The sequence below is a fragment of the Macaca thibetana genome, chromosome 10, assembly GCF_024542745.1.
Source record: "Macaca thibetana thibetana isolate TM-01 chromosome 10, ASM2454274v1, whole genome shotgun sequence".
NCBI classification, from domain to species: Eukaryota; Metazoa; Chordata; class Mammalia; order Primates; family Cercopithecidae; genus Macaca; species Macaca thibetana.
Genome location: NC_065587.1, coordinates 19,134,557 through 19,155,770, shown reverse-complemented (window position 1 = coordinate 19,155,770; position 21,214 = coordinate 19,134,557). Strand labels below are relative to the sequence as shown.

General features: G+C 45.0%; 1 protein-coding gene across 7 annotated transcripts in view; it reads right to left on the bottom strand.

Annotated features, from left to right (window-relative positions):
- Window positions 1-21,214, bottom strand: part of PRR14L (proline rich 14 like) — a 71,865-nt gene that overhangs the window by 22,475 nt on the left and 28,176 nt on the right. For 4 of the 7 annotated variants that reach the window (XM_050806659.1, XM_050806657.1, XM_050806658.1 and 1 more), the window contains 4 exons: window positions 11,804-17,009; window positions 4,242-4,313; window positions 3,147-3,318; window positions 648-754 (listed from right to left, as the gene is read on the bottom strand). In XM_050806659.1, coding sequence (XP_050662616.1) covers window positions 648-754; window positions 3,147-3,318; window positions 4,242-4,313; window positions 11,804-17,009 — 5,557 coding nt within the window. Of the gene's footprint in view, window positions 1-647; window positions 755-3,146; window positions 3,319-4,241; window positions 4,815-11,803; window positions 17,010-21,214 lie in introns of those variants that run through there. The other 3 variants (XM_050806661.1, XM_050806660.1, XR_007729258.1) reach the window with 3 other exon arrangements.

The window sequence follows — 21,214 nt, the reverse complement described above, 5'->3', positions numbered from 1 at the left end:
CACACCCAGCTTATTTTGCATTTTTAGTAGAGATGGGTTTCTCCATGTTAGTCAGGCTGGTCTCAAACTCCTGACCTTGTGATCCACCCGCCTCGGCCTCCCAAAGCGCTGGGATTACAGGCATGAGCCATCACGCCCGGCCTTGTATAGAAATCTTAAGTGTTGGGAATTCTTATTCATATTTTACAGGGAAGTTCCTGAGAGACCTCTGTTAGGCTTCCATTTGCTGATAAGAAATGAAGGAGCAAAATTGATGAGAAGAAAATATAAGTCTGGAGATCTTTTTTAAGAAAAACTAAACTCAGGACTTTTGGGTCCTTTTCCAGTTTAGTGCAGAGTATTTAGGAGCTTGAGCTCTGGGGTTGGGTAAATCCTGTGACAGACAGAAACCACATGTGCCAGGATCAATGCTACAACCTAACACAGGTTCCTCATTGCAACACTGGAGGATTAAGATTATGTACGCAATATATTAAAATGTCCTTGCATATAAATATGTAGTGACAGTACTAATTAATTCTTTAGGGTAAATTCCTAGAAATGTATTAAATGGCTCTCAGAGTGTAGGACCATTTAAAGGGTAATTATATTATGACAAACAATTTTCCAAAAAAGTGAACCTACCTTGTAATAGAGAAGGAGCTCACCTTTTGGGTCGAGGAAGGCCCATGGGGGTAAGATTAGGATCTGGTCTAGGAATGGTTTTCCGGATGCGAATCTGTGAGACTTTCTTTGGCCTCTTCTCTGGCTCAGCCTATTTTTAAGGATTAAGAAGAAAGATGGTCACATTGTAAGACATTTTATTTATTTATGTATTTTTTGAGACAAGGTCTCACTCTGTGGCCCAGTGGTGCAATCATAGCTCACTGCAGCCTTGAACTCCTGAACTCAAATGATCATCCTGCCTTGGCCTCCCAAAGCACTGGGTTTACCAGTATAAGCCACCATAACTGGCAATGTTTACTTTTAGATGGGGTCTTGCTATATTGCTCAGGCTGCTCAGGAACTCCTGGGCTCAAGTGATCCTTTTGCCTCAGCCTCTGTGGTAGCTAGGACTATAGGCGCACGCCATCACCCCTGGCATATTGTAAGACATTTTAAAATATAAAGTCCCTTGGCTTGGCACTTAAAGACACTGCTACCTCACTTTAGAGATGATTCTAGTAAGTAGTTTATGACAAAGCTCCCACTCCTATTCCTGCTGGTTTTTAATTTTACTATTTATTTATTTATTTTTTTGAGACGGAGTCTTGCTCTGTCGCCGAGACTGGAGTGCAGTGGCCGGATCTCGGCTCACTGCAAGCTCCGCCTCCCGGGTTTACGCCATTCTCCTGCCTCAGCCTCCCGAGTAGCTGGGACTACAGGCGCCCGCCACCTCGCCCGGCTATTTTTTTGTATTTTTTACTAGAGACGGGGTTTCACCGGGTTAGCCAGGATGGTCTCGATCTCCTGACCTCGTGATCCGCCCGTCTTGGCCTCCCAAAGTGCTGGGATTACAGGCTTGAGCCACCGCGCCCGGCCTACTATTTATTTTTTAAGACAAGAGTTTTGCTCTTGTTGCCAGGCTGAAGTGCAATGGCATGGTCTTGGTTCACTGCAACCTCTGACTCCTGGGTTCAAGTGATTCTCCTGCCTCAGCCTCCTGAGTAGCTGGAATTACAGGAATGCGCCACTGCGCCCAGCTAATTTTTTATTTTTCGTAGAGACAGGGCTTCTCCATGTTGGTCAGGCTGGTCTCAAACTCCCAACCTCAGGTGATCTGCCCACCTCGGCCTCCCAAAGTGCTAGGATTACAGATGTGAGCCACCACATCTGGCCTTATTTATTTTTTGAGACAGAGTCTCACTCTGTCGCCCAGGCTGGAGTGCAGTGGCACAATCCAGGCTCACTACAACCTCCATCTCCTGGGTTCAAGTGATTCTACTGCCTCAGCCTCCAGAGTAGCTGGGATTACAGGCATGTGCCACCACATTTGGCTAATTTTTATAATTTTAGTAGAGATGGGGTTTCACCATGCTGGCCAGGTTGGTCTCGAACTCCTGACCCCAGGTGATCCACCCACCTCAGCCTCCCAAAGTGTTGGGATCACAGGCACGAGCCACCGTGCCCGGCCTTTTTTTTTTTTTTTTTTTTTTTTTGAGATGGAGTCTCGGTCTGTCGCCCAGGCTGGAGTGCAGTGGCCGGATCTCAGCTCACTGCAAGTTCCACCTCCCGGGTTTACGCCATTCTCCTGCGTCAGCCTCCCGAGTAGCTGGGACTACAGGCGCCCGCCACCTCGCCCGGCTAGTTTTTTTTTTGGTATTTTTTAGTAGAGACGGGGTTTCACCGAGTTAGCCAGGATGGTCTCGATCTCCTGACCTCATGATCCGCCCGTCTCGGCCTCCCCAAAGTGCTGGGATTGTATATAGGCTTGAGCCACCGCGCCCAGCCTTTTTTTTTTTTTTAAGATGGGATTTCACTCTGTCACTTAGGCTGGAGTGCAGTGATGCAATCGGGGCTCATTGCTGCAACCTCCACCTCCTGGGCTCAAGCAATTCTCCCTCCTCAGCCTCCCAAGTAACTGGGACTACAAGTGTGCACCACCACGGTCAGCTAATTTTTGTATTTTTTGTAGAGACACGGTTTCGCCAGGTTGCCCAGGCTTCTATTGAACTCCTGGACTCAAGCGATCCACCCACCTCAGCCTCCCAAAGTGCTGAGATTACAGGCGTGAGCCACTGTGCCCGGTCCCTGCTGTGTTTTAAGCAACTACTCCCCTCATATCATCAAAACAAGAATCGTACATTCAGTTCAGATATTGAACTGTCAACATGAAAGTTTGCAACTATCGAAGACAACAGACGTTGCAAAATTGAACATCATCACCATCCACTCATCTCTTTGAATGCATAAAGCAGCTCTTTGGTCTAATTCTCTAAACAGTTACATGCTGTTGGCAAGAAAAAAGTATCTGGAAAACAGTGCAGATTAAAAGTCCACTGTGTCCTTTATTGGCAAAGAGAAAAACTCCTGGCTTAGTACTCTCCAGGACTCGGCTGACACTAAAGGTGGTATGTAAAGATACTCAGAGGCCAGTCTGTAGTTACCATGTGATGTGAGTTGACAATGGCCACCATCACCTGACCCCACCAGCACTTTACACTTACCTCTTTCTGTTCTGGAGGGCTGCTCTGTGGGCAGGGGCATGCTGCTTTCACACCATCCAGCTCATCCAATCCAGGAACCTGGAACTCAGAGGCTGAAAGCAGGAGCTTGCTGACAGCTGATTCTGCTACCAAGCAAGACTTTGGTACCAAGGCAGGGAATGGAGGCTCCAGCCTAGCACCATGAAGAGAAAGAGAAGATAGATATGAGAGGGGTTCCCTTTCTACTTCCAGCACATTCAACTTCTTCTTTTTTTTTTTTTTTGAGGCGGAGCTTTGCTCTTGTTGCCCAGGTTGGAATGCAATGGTGCAATCTTGGCTCAATGCAGCCAGTCTCTGCCTCCCAGGTTCAAGCGATTCTCCTGCCTCAGCACCCGCAAGTAGCTGAGATTACAGGCATGTGCCATCACTCCTAGCTAATTCTGTACTTTTAGTAGAGACAGAGTTTCTCCATGTTGGTCAGGATGGTCTCGATCTCCTGACCTTAGGTGATCCGCCTGCCCAGGTCTCCCAAAGTGCTGGGATTACAGGCATGAGCCACCACACCCAGCCTCAACTTCTTAACATCTAGGCCTCAATACTTTTTCTTTCTTTCCAGGAATGATATATTCAGTCAACCTGCTTTCTAGTCACTTCCAGACATAGCCTGTACCACGTATGTAAAAAAAATTACAAGAATGTGTCATCCATTTTATTGCTATGGAGTTTTATAAGGAAAACTGTAAAAAGGAACAGAATTTTTGGGTGAGGAAGGTATCTGGTAAACCACACAAATGAACAGCGCTCAGATGAGATCAACCCTGTCCAGGGACTGAAGTTGGCTATAAAACATGAAGTAGCTTGAGAGGTGACTTCTGGTACAATAAGCTGGTTAGTGATTTTCAATTTTTTTTTTTTTAACAAATGGTATTGATTACAAATTCCTAGTTGCTGCTTGTAATAGAACATATTTCAATCTCAGAGATGTTTATCTGAGAGACACAGATCAGGTTTACAAGGACAAGAGATCAAAGTCATGCCACAGATGATCCATGCCACCTATGCATGCACTCTCTTACACACACACATGTGCACACGCACTGAGCCTCATGTGCTCACCTTGTTTGACTGCCGCTGGTGTTATATGTAGCTTCCATGCCTGGAAGAGGCACATATGGTAACATGGTGTGGCTAAAGTAAAGCAAAAGTACAAAAGCAACAGGTAAGGGCAGTGGGATAACAGGAAAGGTTTTGACGTTATTGTGGGTATTAGCACATGATAGCCCCAAGAAGACAAGAAATGTCAGTTACCCAGAAAGAGGAAAGCTTCCCAACCAGGAGAGTTACATTTATGTGCGCATCACTGGAATGGAGGCAGATTGACAGGAAGATTATTTTCTAACTTAAATGGAAAGAAAGCGGAGACAGAAATAAAGAACAGTGGCTGGGCAAGGTGGCTGAGGTGGGCAGATCGCTTCAGCCTAGGAGTTCAAGACCAGCTTGAGCAACACGGCGAGACCTTGTCTCCACAAAAAATACAAAAATTACCCAGGGGTGGTGGAGTGCACCTGTGGTACCAGCTACTCAGGAGGCTGGGGTGAGAAGACTACTTGAGGCCAGAAGGTCAAGACCGAAGTAATCCAAGACTGCACCACTGCACTTCAGCCTGAGTGACAGGGCAAGACCCCATCTCTAAATAAAAATAAATAAATAAAAATTTAAAGAATATATTATACCACTCAGTTGTGTACTGACTCTATTAAAATAAAATCTGCCAGTTTCTATAACCTTACAAAATATTAGAGAGAAACCAATTATTTTCTTTTTCTTTTTATTTTTTTGAGACTGAGTCTCGCTCTGTTGCCCAGGCTGGAGTGCAATGGTGCAATTCTGGCTCACTGCAAGCTCTTCCTCCCGGGTTCAAGAGATTCTTCTGCCTCAGCCTCCCAAGTAGCTGGGACTATAGCAGTGTGCCAACATGCCCAGGTAATTTTTGTATTTTTAGTAGAGATGGGTTTTCACCATATTGGCCAGGCTGGTCTCGAACTCCTGACTTTGTGATCTGCCCGCCTCGGCCTCCCAAAGTGCTGGGATTACAAGCACAAGCCACTGTGCCCGTCCCAATTATTTTCTTTAAAGCCAAGTTACACATAAAACATAGCTACACAGCCGGGCACAGTGGCTCACACTTCTAATCCCAGCATTTTGGGAGGCTGAGGTGGGCAGATCACTTGAGGCAAGGAGTTTAAGACCAGCCTGGCCAACATGGCAAAACCCCATCTCTACTAAAAGTACAAAAATTAGCTGGGTGTGGTGGTGGGTGCCTGTAATCCTCGCTACTCAGGAGGCTGAGGCAGGAGAATCGCTTGAATGCGGAAGGTAGAGGCTGCAGTAAGCTGAGATTATACCACTGCATTCCAACCTGGGCGACAGAGGGAAATTGTTTAGTTTGTTTAGACAAACTAAACAAAACAACATAGCTATATAGAAGAAAACTATTGGCCGGCCATGGTGGCTTACGCGTGTAATCCCAGCACTTTGGGGAGGCCGAGGCAGGTGGATCACATGAGGTCAGGAGTTCAAGACCAGCCTGGCCAACATGATGAAACCCCGTCTCTACAAAAATACAAAAACTAGCTGGGCATGATGGCACGTGCCTGTAATCCCAACTACTTGGGAGGGTGAGGCAGGAGAATTGCTTGAACTCGGGAGGCAGAGGTTGCAGTGAGCCGAGATCACACCACTGCACTCCAATATGGAAGACAGAGCAAGACTCCATCTTACAAAAAACAAAAACAACAACAAAAAAACCTATTAAAAGTTAATTTCTTTATAACTTTTTTTTTTGAGATGGAGTCTCACTTTGACACCCAAGCTGGAGTGCAGTGGCATGATCTCAACTCACTGCAACCTCCACCTCGCGGGTTCAAGGGATTCTCCTGCTTCAGCCTCTCGAATAGCTGGGACTACAGGCACCCGCCACGACACCGGACTAATTTTTGTATTTTTCGTAGACATGGGGTTTCACCATATTGGTCAGGCTGGTCTCCAACTCCTGACCTTGTGATCTGCTTACCTCAGTGTCCCAAAGTGTTGACATTATAGGCATGAGCCACTGTGCTCAGCCTGCTAGAAACCATTTCTAAGCTTGTTTAGAAAAACAGCAAAATTCTGGCCAGGCACGGTGACTCAAACCTGTAATTCCAGTACTCTGGGAGGCTGAGGTGGGTGGATCACCTGAGGTCAAGAGTTTGAGACCAGCCTGGCCAATCTGGTGAAACCCTGTCTCTACAAAGAATACAAAATTAGCCGGGCGTGATGGTGCATGCCTGTAATCCCAACTATTCAGGAGGCTGAGGCAGGAAAATCACTTAAACCCAGGAGGCAGAGGTTGCAGTGAGCTGGGATCGCACCACTGCACTTCAGCCTGGGAGACAAGAGTTTCACACTGCAAGAGTGAAACTCTGCCTCAAAAAAAAAAAAAAAAAAGAAAGAAAGAAAAGAAAAACAGCAAACTTTTTTTTTTTTTTTTTTTGAGACGCAGTCTTGCTTTGTCGCCCAGGCTGGAGTGCGGTGGCTGGATCTCAGCTCACTGCAAGCTCCGCCTCCTGGGTTTACGCCATTCTCCTGCCTCAGCCTCCCAAGTAGCTGGGACTCCAGGCACCCGCCACCTCGCTCGGCTAGTTTTTTGTATTTTTTAGTAGAGACGGGGTTTCACCGTGTTAGCCGGGATGGTCTCGATCTCCTGACCTCATGATCCGCCCGTCTCGGCCTCCCAAAGTGCTGGGATTACAGGCTTGAGCCACCGCGCCCGGCCAAAACAGTTAAACTTCTAAACTCTAAGCCCAGGCACATGGTGTTAAGGCATTTTTAGAGCCTATGAGAAGTACCCATAAATACCACCCCCTCCACCTTCCATTTGAATTTAAATAAAGTAAAATAAAATAAAAAGCTAGAAATAGGGAGGGAAACAGAGAAAATTTTCAACACCAGGAAACAGAAACATCAGGTGGGAAAGGAAGAGCGCTGGAAGACGAAAAGGGGCAAAAAGTTTACACCTCCACAGGGGGAAAAGAGTAACTACCATCTATCCTAACCTCAGGAACAGACATAGTTTGGAGAAAGTAGCATTTTTTGGGGATGGAGTCTTGCTCTGTCGTCCAGGCTGGAGTGCAGTGGCGTGATCTTGGCTCACTGCAACCTCCACTTCCCGGGTTCAAATGATTCTCCTGCCTCAGCCTCCTGAGTAGATGGGACTATTGGTGTGTGCCACCACGCCCGGGTAATTTTTGTATTTTTAGTAGAGACGGGGTTTCACCATGTTAGCCAGGATGGTCTCAATCTCCTGATCTCATGTTCCACCTAACTCAGCCTCCCAAAGTGCTGGCATGACAGGTGTGAGCCTCTGCACCTGGCCAGAAGTAACACAATTTAAAGCCTGGGAGACAAGAGTGAAACTCTGTCTCAAAAAAAAAAGAAAAAAGAAACAAAGAAAAGAAAAATACATAGCAGAGCAATTATGAGGTTTTAGAGATATATCAACAAAGTAGACAATAAAAGCAGTACACTAGCATTTAAAACAACGTCAGTCACTCTAATGTATTTTCATGGTTGTCTTATGATAAGTGAACTTTTTTTTTTTTTTGAGACGGAGTCTCGCTCTGTCGCCCAGGCTGGAGTGCAGTGACGCGATCTCGGCTCACTGCAAGCTCCGCCTCCCAGGTTGACGCCATTCTCCTGCCTCAGCCTCCTGAGTAGCTGGGACTATAGGCGCCTGCCACCACGCTGGGCTAATTTTTTTGTATTTTTTTTTTTAGTAGAGACAGGGTTTCACCATGTTAGCCAGGATGGTCTCGATTTCCTGACCTTGTGATCCGCCTGCCTCGGCCTCCCAAAGTGCTGAGATTACAGGCATGAGCCACTGCGCCTCGGCATAATAAGTGAACTTTAAAAAATAACTATAAAGGCCAGGCATGGTGGCTCACGCCTGTAATCCCAGCACTTTGGGAGGCTGGGCGGGCAGATAACCTGAGGTCAGGAGTTCAAGATCAGCCTGACCAACATGGAGAAACCCCGTAAATACAAAATTAGGTGGACGTGGTGGCCTGCAATTCCAGCTACTTGGGAGGCTGGTGCGGGAGAATCACTTGAACCTCGGAGGCAGAGGTTGTGGTGAGCCAAGACTGCGCCACTGCACTCCAGCCTGGCAACAAGAGCGAACCTCCATCTCAGGAAAACAACAACAACAAAATCTGTAGGACATGTACTTGTAACAGCAATTCATCTTTTAATTTTAGTCAGTAATGTTCATGTTCCGGGTTTTTTTTTTTTTTCTGACACTTCTATTTATTCAGTTTTCTGCTAAGATGCTGAGGGAACTACACAATATGAACCAGCAGCTTTGTTGTTTATTTATTTATTTATTTTTGAGACAGAGTCTCACTCTGTTGCCCAGGCTGGAGTGCAGTCGTGCAATCTTGGCTAACCGTAACTTCTGCTTCCCAGGTTCAAGCAGTTCTCCTGCCTCAGCCTCCTGAGTAGCTGGGATTACAGGCATGAACCACCACATCCGGATAATTTTCATATTTTTAGTAGAGGCAAGGTTTCACCATGTTGGCTAGCCTGATCTTGAACTCCTGACCTCAGTAGATTCGTCCACCTCAGCCTCCCAAAGTGCTGGGAATATAGGCATAAGCCACCTCACCTGGCCACCAGCAGCTTTGTTGTTGAAATTTGCTTTTTGAGACATAGTCTCACTTTGCCGCCCAGGCTGGAATATAGTGGCAAGATCTCGGCTCACTGCAACCTCTGCTGATTCTTGTGCCTCGGCCTCTGAGTAGCAGGGATTATGGGCATGCACCACTACATTTGGCTAATTTTTGTACTTTTAATAGAGATGGGATTTATTTTTTTATTTTTTGAGACAGAGTTTCGCTCTTGTTGCCCAGGCTGGAGGGCAATGGTGTGATCTTGGCTCAGCACAACCTCCATCTCCCAGGTTAAAGCGATTCTCCTGCCTCAACCTCCAGAGTAGCTGGGATTTCAGGCATCCGCCACCACGCTCGGCTAATTTTGTACTTTTAGTAGAGATGGGGTTTCTCCATGTTGGTCAGGCTAGTCTCGAACTTCTGACCTCAGTTGATCTGCCCGCCTTGGCCTCCCAAAGTACTGGGATTATAGGCATGAGCCACCACATGCCTGGCCTATTTTTTTTTTTTTTTGGAGACAGAATCCTGCTCTGTTGCCCAGGCTAGAGTGCAGTGGCGTGATCTCGGCTCACTGCAACCCCCGCCTCCTGGGTTCAAGGGATCCTCCTGACTCAGCCTCTGAGTAGCTGGGATTACAGGTAAATGCCACTATGCCTGACTAATTTTTGCATTTTTTTGCAGAGACAAAGTTTTGCCATGTTTCCCAGGCTGGTCTCAAACTCTTGGACTAAAGAGATCCACCTGCCTTGGCCTCCCAAAGTGCTAGGCTTACAGGCATGAACCACTGCATCCCGCCTGAACTAGCCCACTTTATTGACACACAATGATTCTACGTTAGAGACACACAATGAACAAGGCCCTCCTAAGTTATTTGGAATATTAAGGCTTTTTGATGTCTAATCTTTCAACTATAGCAATCAATAGTAAGGGCAAATTAAAAAATATTTTGTTTACTTAAATAATTACAAAGAGGAGGATTTATCTATCATGTCTATAGCAGCTTTTTAGAGATTCTTTTTTTTTTTTTTTTGAGACAGAGTCTCGTTCTGTCACCCAGGCTGGAGTGCAATGGCGTGATCTCGGCTCACTGCAATCTCTGCCTCCCGGGTTCACGCCATTCTCCTGCCTCAGCCTCCCAAGTAGCTGGGACAACAGGTGTCTGCTGCCACGCCCATCTAATTTTTTGTATTTTTAATAGAGACAGGGTTTCACTGTGTTAGCCAGGATGGTCTTGTTCTCCTGACCTCGTGATCCGCCCGCCTCGACCTCCCAAAGTGCTGGGATTACAGATATGAGCCACCACACCCGGCCAGGGATTTTTAAGCTGAGTAGTTTAACTCTAGACTTTTTCTTCTCTTTTTTTTCTCTATTTTCAATTGGAAGGTACCATGATATTGATGAAACTATTTCCAACTATTCTCAATGATCACACCACAAGAACTCCTTCCCAGTTCACTTTAAGTTCTATAAATCCTAAAACTGAAGTAGGTAAATGCCAATTTTTGAAGCCTCTACATTGCCAAAAGAAAGGCAGGGGTTCATAAACCAGATCTGGTAATACCTATGTAATTTATTCATTAACTAAAAATATATTTATTCTGCGTCCTCTATATATCAAACAGAGTTAGGTGCTGGCTGTTTAATGCTTTGTGAAGGAGATAATGTTACAAGCGATTATGTGTTACTATTTATAGTCTTTCACTTGTAATGGGTGTTTGTTTTCTGCAAGGTGGATGCAAGAGTAGAAAAGATTCAGCTGGGCATGGTGGCTAGCACCTGTAATCTCAGCACTTTGGGAGGCCAAGGTGAGAGGATCACCAGATGTCAGGAGTTCGAGACCAGCCTGGCCAACATGGTGAAACCTCGTCTCTAATAAAAATACAAAAATTAGCCAGGCGTGGTGGCAGGCGCCTGTAATCCCAGCTACTCAGGAGGCTAAGGCAGGAGAATCACTTGAACCCGGGAGGCAGAGGTCGCGGTGAGCCAAGATTGCACCACTGCATTCCAGCCTGGGTGACAAGAATGAGACTCTGTCTCAAAAAAAAAAAAAAAAAAAAAAAAAAATATATATATATATATATATATATATATAGCCGGGCGTGGTGGTGGGCGCCTGTACTACCAGCTACTTGGGAGGCTGAGGCAGGAGAATGGCGTGAACCCAGGAGGTAGAGCTTGCAGTGAGCCGAGATCACGCCACAGCACTCCAGCCAGGGCGACAGAGTCAAACTCCATCTCAAAGAAAAAAAAGCAGGCTGGTTGCAATGGCTCATGCATGTAATCAGAGGTCGTGGTGAGCCAAGATTGCGCCACTGTATTCCAGCCTGGGTGACAAGAATGAAACTCTGTCTCAAAAATAAAAATAAAAATTAAAATTAAAAAAAAAAAGCAAGCTGCTTGCGGTGGCTCATGCATATAATTCCAGCACTTTGGGAGGCTGAGGCGGGCGGATCACCTGAGGTCAGGAGTTCGGGACCAGCCTGACCCACATGGAAAAACCCCGTCTCTACTAAAAAATACAAAAACTTAGCTGGGTGTAGTGGTACATGTCTCTAATCCCAGCTACTCAGTAGGCTGAGGGAGGAGAATCACTTGAACCTGGGAGGCGGAGGTTGCAGGGAGCCTAGATTGCACCATTGCACTCCATCCTGGGTGACAAGAGCGAATCTCTGTCTCATTAAAAAAAAAAAGACGATTCAACAGACTTGATGGTTTGCGGAATGAAATGGACAGAAAAAAGAATGGTGTGAAATACAGAAGTAGGTTCTACAAGAAAATGGAGCAGGGCATGGGGGGGTCCTGCGCTTAAGAATTACTGTTGGGTTTTCTCGGCAGATATTTGGCAAGGTAAATAGAAAATGCAGTCCCAAGAGGACTCTAAACAGCCTTGCACTTTCCGCAGTTCCCCTCTCATCTCCCCAGTGACAGGAAGCATATATGGGACATTTGTAAAGAATAGCGGACAGATTTTACCTGCTTGTGGTACCCAGACTTGGTTGCCGCTTGCAGTGAGTGGAATGAAGAGAAGAGATTTCGAAGGAGCAGGCAGAAGGCCCATGCTGGCTCCAAATGGATAGGACTCTGCCCACCGAGTAGGGCAGAGAACAGAAGACCTTGTCCGCTATGGAGGCTGGAGACCGTAACCCTTTCAAGCCCTGTGTAAACTGGGTCATGAAGAGCCTCTGCATGGTAGGCATGTGGCTGGAGAAGCTCCGTTTTTTTGTCCAGATTCGGTAACATCCTGGGGAACAAAGTGCTAGAAGTGTGTGAAGGCCAAGGACAGAGCAGTCTGCTCTGGTCTGGACTATGGCAGTGCCTCCATAGTCTTGGAGAGGAGCTGGAGGCTGGGGAGGAGCCTGAGTGTGGGTCTGACTATGGAGGCCAGTGTCTTCCCTGAATGTGGCCATCCCAGGGCAACCATGGGACAGGAAGAAAGAAAAGGTCCACTTGGGAGGTTGAGACGGGCACTGGAGGGCCTCTCCTAAGGCAAGCCTTGCCGGAGCACAGTGCTCAGGAAAAGTCCTTGAGGACTCAGTCGTGCAATCTGAGCTGGATGATTTTACATGAAAGGATACTGGGAAGATTTCAGAACCAAACAGCAGGGACGGCATCTTGTTGCTCAAATCTATGAAGGTCATCTTGATGGATTCGAGAGAATAAAGTGCCACGGGCTTACTGTTAGGCCTCTTATCCCATCCACTAGCTGCCAAATATGGATTCAGCTGTTCTGTGTTGGATGAAAATCCATCCAGGAGCCTTTTATATCTGAGGCGCTTGTAGCTTTTAGCCATTGGAAGAAGTTCAGAGGAACTCCGTCGGTATCTTAGTTTCTGAGTCTTCATGGCTGGGGCCAGTTTGGAGGCAAGGATGGACAGCTTGTTTAGTAAGGCTGATTCTTTGGTAGTCTTCCTAAAATTCAGGCTCCTCAAGGGATGGCACGGTGTAGCTGTCTGCTTTGGTATGTGACTAATTAAGCTCTTGGTAGCTGCTGTTTCAGGTTCTAATCGTGTAGGTGCAGACAGAGTGCACATACTGAGAAGTCTGTGCGCTTTTGTGGGGACGGCATTGGAGGAACTCTTTAAAAAGGCAGAACTTCTGATTTTACCTATTTTTCTCCCCACAATGGTTTGCTCCTGATAGGAAACTTTCTTACAAGTTCGATGGGGCTGCTTCTTTAAGGGAAGCATTCCTTTCTTCGCAAAGGCACCATGTATTTGATCACACCCAGCAGAGGAGGGGTCCTCTGCTTTCCAAGGGGCACCAAGAAGGCAAGGACTTGTGCATGACTCAATGTCCTTCTTTAATGGATGATGTAAGCTTTCCTCCTTCTGGTCTTCTAACTTCTGAGTCTGTGCCACGATGTTGCCCTTGGCCAGCTTTGCTAGGGTGATTTCATTCATCACGGTGGACTTATCTTTGCCAACCTTGGCTTGGTTCTTATTTTGTGCATCATCTAAAAACAGACTAGATGATATGCATTGTTCCGATACTGTATGTGCCTTTTGTTGATGTATATATTCCTCTTCTTTCTGCAACATGTAGTCCAAAACCTCAGGGCTCTGCTGTTTTTCAGCATGATTAAGTATCCTCTGGCATGTAACATGGGTCTGAGAGATGTTGCTCCCATGATCGCCATTGCCAGCTTCTCTGGTAACCATCTCCTCAGATTGCTCCCCAACAGTTAAGTGACCCAGTAGTCCCCTCTGATGCTCTTCGGTTTCTTCTTTCACTTTAATTTCTGTTTTCACTGTCAAAGGCAAATGCCTGTCAGAGAAATTCTCGTGAGGGTGGCAAGCTTTACAAGCATTCTTTTCCACACAGGTACATATGCTGTCTCTGTCACTAGAATTACTCCTATCTCTTGATACTCTTTCCTTCATCTCAGGAAGGACTGTGCAGTACTTTACATTTTCACAAAGCATTTCACCATCATTTGGTTTACAAAGATTTTTCAGGTCAGTTTCTTCACTGTTAATATTAGTTTCTGAATTTTCTTGAGCAGGCATTATTTCAATTGACTTCAGGCTTCTTAGGGAAACAGAGCTTACATCATGGCAAGACATCAACTCTTTTGAGGAAATTCCAAAGGTACTTTCTTTGCCAAACTCAGAGTTTAGTTCTAGTCTTGATCCTTCAGTCATTTCTTGTGTTTCTCTGAGAGACGTTCCTTTATGTTGCTGTCCATAATGGGTATCACTTAAAGACATATTTACTCTGCCCAATATTCTTTTATTTGGTTCATGATCTGCAACAGACTCCATCTCATGGGCACAAGAGTCTGAACACTTTTCCATTTCACAGTCTTTTAAAGATTTGCACACGTTTTCTTCACATGATTTTATTTTGAGAAAGTCCACTGTAGAAGCAGCAGTAACTGGGAAATCTGAGTCCTGGCCAGTTGTTCCTGTATGTGCAGCATCCAGTTCTCTCTGAGCCAAGGTACTCCTTGAGTCCTCTTGGAATGCCAGTTTCTCTTGCCTTGCACCACAATCCAGTGGATTAGATGCCTTCACATCCAGCACACCTTCTGTAAGCTTATTACTACAGTCCGTGTAGACGATGTCTACCACACTTTCTGTGGACTCATCACAACCAGACATCTTGACAAAGGCTCCTTTCAAATTGCCTTTCTTTGGACTACCACAACGTAGTGAGTTATTACTGCCTGAGCTGACCAGCAGATCCTTTTGGTTGTGGTTTACCTCCCCATGAGGCTCGGTGACAGTCTCTCCGTGGTCACTACCTAGCATCTCCTTGGCTGACTGACCTTCACTTTTGCATTCATCTGGTCTGTTTTGGTTACTATGACAATCAAGAACTTCATCTGCCTTCTGATCGAGTGTTTCAACTGCTTTTACGTTTTTAAAACTGGAAAACATAACAGTAGGAGACTGGTCCAACACTTTTTCAGGACTTGGAATGTTTACAGTCTGGTTTAGTTCTTGTATAGCATGATCAGAGATGTTATACTTACAAAATACAGTTTCTTTGGATACATCCTGCTCCTTTCCTTCCAGCCCTTCCTCACTGAGTTTGATGTTACTGGAGGTGTGAATGATTTTGTTTGAAATTCCACTATTTAACAAGCATGCTGTCATTTTGTTTCTGATCTTATCTCCTGGAAGGCTGCCATTCGTTTCTCTCCCATCAAGTTCCCTTTCCCCTGATGTATAACTCACTTTACAGCTGCTTTTTTCCACAGAGTGTCCCGTTCCTTGGCATCGGTGAGCACGGTGCTGAAATGCATTTTCATATTTTGTTATCAAAGAGTTATCAACTTGCAGGCTGATTTTGCTGGACTTGAAAGCAGCACAAGCAGAACACATGTTTTCTTCGGATGCATTTTTTCTTACACAATGACAGTTAGAGATATCCTGAGATTGAACACTGTGACATTCTATGACAGAGGCCACTTGAGGAAAGCCAGCTGCTTCTCTCTTATTTGAGCGAAGCCTGGAATGTAGAGCTTTTGTTCCTGAATCAGCCATTTCTTTTTTTCTCTCTAGGCTTCCTGGTTTGATGTTTAAGGTGGGACTGTTTGAAGAGGCACCACAGGTTTGGTTACCTGGTGGAGAGATGTCTTTCACTTTTGTCTCAACGGGAATGGTTTGTATATCAGCAATGACATCTGCTCCACCCTCTAATGGAGGATGATGGCTCTGATGGGCATCTCTGCCTGTTGCTAAAGGCATCTCTTTGTTTAAATGAAGTAGAGAGTCAGTTGGCAACTTTGCATGGTCTTGAGAATTAAGGGACACTTGTTGATTTAAAACACATTCACTTTCTACTTTGTTTACAACCAGTTCATTGGTACAAGAAAATTCATTCATCTCACAGGCTATGCTCTGTTCATCTAAAAGTGGAATATCATCATGTGAGGTCTGTATAACTTTTTCCGATTCAGGTCTGTGATGAAATTCTGGGGATGGTGGCAACAGCGCAGTACCTTTCTTGGGTTTTAATACCTCACTTACAGGACTTATCTGATCCTCTGGCATTAAACTCACAATGGATTTTCTTTCAAACAGAAAATCATTACATGATGCTTCTTTTAACTGGGTGTTGCTTTCCAGATTTCTCTGGATGTTGACTAAGGAGTTACAGTCTTCAGTGTAAAAAGATTTACTTAATATACTGGACTCTATGGGGGTTGTCTGTTCTGCCTCTTCAATCTGCATCAAGGAGGAAAAACTGCTTTCTTCAGAGTGTCCACCTGGATGGCTCATATTAGTAGAAGTTTCTTTATGGTCCTCAAGGTTTGTCAAATTCCCTTGAATGTGTAAAGTAATTTTGAAATCACTTTTATTTAACATTACTTCTGTGGCTTCAGTAAAAGAATTGGGCATTAATGAACTAGAGCTCCCTGTATGGAGACTGTCTTGAATGCAACAGTCATTGTGGATATTTTCCTTTGGGGAAACAACAGGCTCTTTTTCACCAGAACCACCACCACTAATCTCCTTTTCCGGTTCCCTGGCATTAATAAGAAAAGGTCCACCTCTCTCACTCCTAGGAATCAAAAGCTGTTCTTCATTTTCTTCTCTGGAAGCCAAGTTCTTCCCTTGATCGTCCCCCCTATAAAAATAACAATTGTCTGTCTCTTCAGCAGATCTTTTTAGCAAACCACCACCTTCAAAACCACAGTTTTCTAAAGATATTGTTCTGGACTCTGGACCAGACAAGTCTGATGTGAAACATGAAACTCCAGAATTTTCTTTCAAGGGGCTTGTGGCTGTGGGACTATCATGTGTAGAACTGGGTTGTTCATTATGGTGGCCATGAATCTTTTGGTGATTGTCATCTGCTTCACAGACAAGGTTTAGTTTACACAGCTCTTCCTTCCCATTGTCCACATTCGAAACGGCACTGCTTCCTGGTAATGACGACCAAGGACAACTTTTTAATTCTTCACATTCTTTTTCTTTAGGAGTTGCTTCTGTTAATACAGGGTCCACAAAGGTTAAAGGTTCTGGGGTAACTAATGTGCTGGTTTCTGAAACCTCATCACTGTTCATGATTTTGTCTACTTCTGGGAATTCGCTGCATCCAGCTGAGAGATCTTTACTCACATTGCCGTTTTTGTGTCCTTCATTATTATCCGTCTTAGTCCCATTGACCTTCATACCTTGTACTTCAGTGGATTTTAGCAGAGTTTCAGCTGTAATCTGTACATTTCCTTCTGAACAAGAGAAATAAATCCAAATTAGTATGCAGTAATTAAAAATCATTTGGTCTACCTTCATGCATTTTATTATGCTATGCTACCAAGGGCAACAAGAAGACCCAACTCGAAAAGAAAACTGGAAAGTTAGCATGCTATATCATTGATTTTGTTCTTCTCTGAAAATACAACAGAGGGCCAAAGTTATATCTGGCAGAAACAGGTAATTTTCAACAAATGCCTCTTGCTGAAAGTTATACAGAGTTCACAAATCAATGCTGGACAACTGAATACAACATAGAAACATGTCCCTGTGTTGTACTCTCATTCAGTCTTAAGAGGCTTTCATTTTAAAACATTAATAAAGCAGACTCACAGTAACAGTTTATTTTGCTAGATGACCATTTTTTCATTACTTGAAACTAGATGTCATAGATAAAATTAGTCCTTGGAAAAAACAACTATACATAAAACTTTATTTATCTACTTATTTATTTTTTTCAGATAGAGTCTTGCTCTGTTGCCCATGCTGGAGTACAGTAGTGCAATCTCGGCTCACTGCAACCTCCGCCTCCCAGCTCAAGCAATTTTCCTGCCTCAGCCTCCTGAGTAGCTGGGATTCTAGGTGCCTGCAACCACACCCAGCTAATTTTTTTCTTTTTGAGATGGAGTCTTGCTCTTGTTGCCCAGGCTGGAGTACAGTGGAACGATAATAGCTCGCTGCAACCTCCTCCTCCTGGGTTCAAGCAATTCTCCTGCCTCAGCCTCCTGAGTAGCTGGGATTACAGGTGCCCGCCACCATGCCTGGCTAATTTTTGTACTTTAAGTAGAGATGGGGTTTTGCCATGTTGGCCAGGCTGGTCTCGAACTCCTGACCTCAGGTGATCCGCCTGCCTCGGTCTCCCAAAGTGCTGGGATTACAGGCATGAGCCACCACGCCCGGCCCGCCCAGATAATTTTTTTTTAATTTTTACTAGAGACGGGGTTTCACCATGTTGGCCAGGCTGGTCTCAAACTCTCGACCTCAGGTGATCTATTGGTTTTGTTCCTCTAAGAGAACCATGACTAGCACACTATACACATGCGTATATGTACAGGTATATATACACATGATTTTATATATATATAAAAAACAGGACACCCGTATTAAACAGAAAAAGCAAAATGCAAATCTATTTAAAGATCCGCCAGGCGTGGTGGCTCATGCCTGTAATCCCAGCATTTTGGGAGGCCGAGGTGGGTGGATCGCTTGAGGTTAGGAGTTCAAGACTAGCCTGGCCAACGTAACAAAAACCCGTCTCTACTGAAAATACAAAAATTAGCTGAGCATGGTGGCATATGCCTATAATCCCAGCTACTGGGGAGGCTGAAGCAGCGGAATCGCTTGAACCCAGGAGGCGGAGGTTGCAGTGAGCAAGATCATGCCACTACACTCCAGCCTAGGTGACAGTGCAAGACTCTGTCTCAAAAACCAAAAAACAAAACAAAACAAATCTAATTCCTGGTTAGGTGCAGTACCTCACAACAGTGATCCCAGCACTTTGGGAGGCTGAGGCAGGAGGAATGCTTGAGCCCAGAAGTTTGAACCAGCCTGGGCAACACAGGGAGACTGTCTGTACAAAAAATGTAAAAGAAAAAAAAATCAGCTGAGCATAGTGGTGAGTGCCTTTAGTCCCAACTACTTGGGAGGCTGAGGCAGGAGGATGCTTGAGCCCAGGAGGGCAAGGCTGCAACGAGCTGTGAACGCACTGCTGCACTCCAGCCTGGGTAACAGAGTAAGCGACCTTGTTCCAAAAAAAAAAAAAAAAAAGAACAAAAAATCTAAAATCTATTTCTTACTAGAATATAAACTCTGTGAGGGTAAGGATCTTGTTTTGTTCTCTTTCTTATGGTTCGGCATAATGCCTGGTATATAAAAGCACAAGAGCACTTTAATTTAATGAACGAATACAGTTAGGTCAAATAAACAAATGCTATTAATACTGAGTTTCTAGGGCTTCCCTATCCATTTCTCAATAGGTCCTGAGAGCAGCAATTACTATGAGAAAGAGCCCTGACTGTGAAGCCAGACCAGCTCAGCTTCAATCATGGCTCTGTGATACTTCTTTTTTTGAGACAGTGTCTCGCTTTGTTGCCTAGGCTGGAGTGTAGTGGTACCATCATGGCTCACTGCAGCCTCCAACTCCTGGGCTCAAGCGATCCTCTCACCTCAGCCTCCCAAGGAGCTGGGACTACAGGCACACGCCACTGCGTCCAGCTAATTTGTGTATTTTTTGTAGAAACAGGGTTAGTTATGTTGCCCAGGCTGGCCCTGAACTCCTGAGCTCAAGCAATCCTCCCATCTCAGCCTCTCAAAGTGCTGGGATTATGGGTGTGAGTCACTGTGCCCTGCAGCTCTGTGATACTTAACTCTAAGTCTTGGTTTCTTCTATTGTAGAAGGTGGGGAAAGTACAATTACCTCAGTGCTACACTGAGGATTACACTAAATAATGCATGTAAGATGTCATGTGGGACAGTGCCTGCCATATAAAAGGTGCCTTTCCATTGCTCTGTTTTTTTTATTTTACTGAACCTGAGAATAGTTAAAATGGAATAACTAGGCTAGACACAGCATTTTAACATGTTTGGAGTCAGCAAATAATACTAGATTAACAAATATATACTGCAAGCCACAGGTTTTCAGTTACCATTTACAAAAGGCAGCCTCAAAATCCTGAATCCACACACAATACTTAATCATTGTGAAACTAGCCCACTTTCCCTGTTACAGCAGACGGTGCTACCTGATTCAAGAATTTGTAAGTACACAGCTGGGCGTGGTGGCTCACGCCTGTAATCCTAGCACTTTCGGGGGCACAGGTGGGCAGATCACTTGAGATCAGGAGTTTAAGACCAGCCTGGCCAACATGGTGAAACCTTGTCTCTACTAAAAATACAAAAAAATCAGCCGTGCATGGTGGCAGGCACCTGTAATCCCAGCTACCTGGGAGGATGAGGCAGGAGAATCACTTGAACCCTGGAGGTGAAGGTTGCAGTGAGCCAAAGATCATGCCACTGCACTGCAGCCTGGGTGACAGAGTGAGAACCCATCTCAAAATAAATAAAATAAAATAAAAATAAACATCTAGTTCTCCAAATTATATAAGGTAGATTTTCCCTCCTTGACTACTTTCACTTCTTCCTCAAAATGTATTTCCTCAATGCTCTTCCAATTTCTGGTGACCCTCCTAAATAAGTCTTCGTGGAAATCACTACTGTGGGAATGCAAGTCTCACAATAATGAGTAGGAACTAATATTGCCATTGTTCCTGATATCATTTCACCTTTCTTACACATAAACTTCCCAGACAAGCCCCGTTACAGGGAACTCTCTGAAAAACAAGATAAAACAAACAAACTTGGTGACATCAGTTTTGTAAAATTAACAGAAAATTATGTTGAAAGAGGCAAGTCAGGACAGCAGAAAGGGCGAGGAACCAGCAAGAATGCCTGATGGAGAAGATCTCCCCTGTGAGATGGCCACTCAACTCAAATACTCCCACCACTGCTCCCCCATGCCCACTTCTCATGTGTCTGCCCTACAGCAATCAAGAAATAAGAAATGATAGGCAAAACTGCATCCTACCAATTAAAGGCTCCTTCTGGTTATTACAGAAGTCCTTTTAAAATGTTCAATCTGTTGCCATTTTACCTAATTGAGAGGCAGCAGACATATGATTGTGCCTATAGCTTACAATCATCTATTACATATAGGTGACAGAAAGAAAAAAACAAAAAAGAAAGAAAACTTAAATCTGGGGCAGAGCGAAGATTTTGGCAGCTGGAGCCCTGGAGACAAGTCTGATTTCTAAGAGGCATCATTCAGGTCTTCTTTTTTTTTTGAGACGGAGTCTTGCTCTGTCGCCCCAGGCTGGAGTGCAGTGGCGCAATCTCTGCCTGCCAGGTTTACACCATTCTCTCGCCTCAGCCTCCCGAGTAGCTGGGACTATGGGCGCCTGCCACCACGCCCAGCTAATTTTTTTTTTTTTTTTTAGTAGAGATGGGGTTTCACTGTGTTAGCAAAGATGGTCTCGATCTTCTGACCTCATGATCTGCCCGCCTCGGCCTCCCAAAGTGCTGGGATCCACTGCGCCCAGCCGGCTGGCATTGTTCAGTTCTTAATTCCATAGCAAAGATAAAGTAGCAGATGCCTGACCTTGGTAGAGCAAGCTAAAATGCTGGT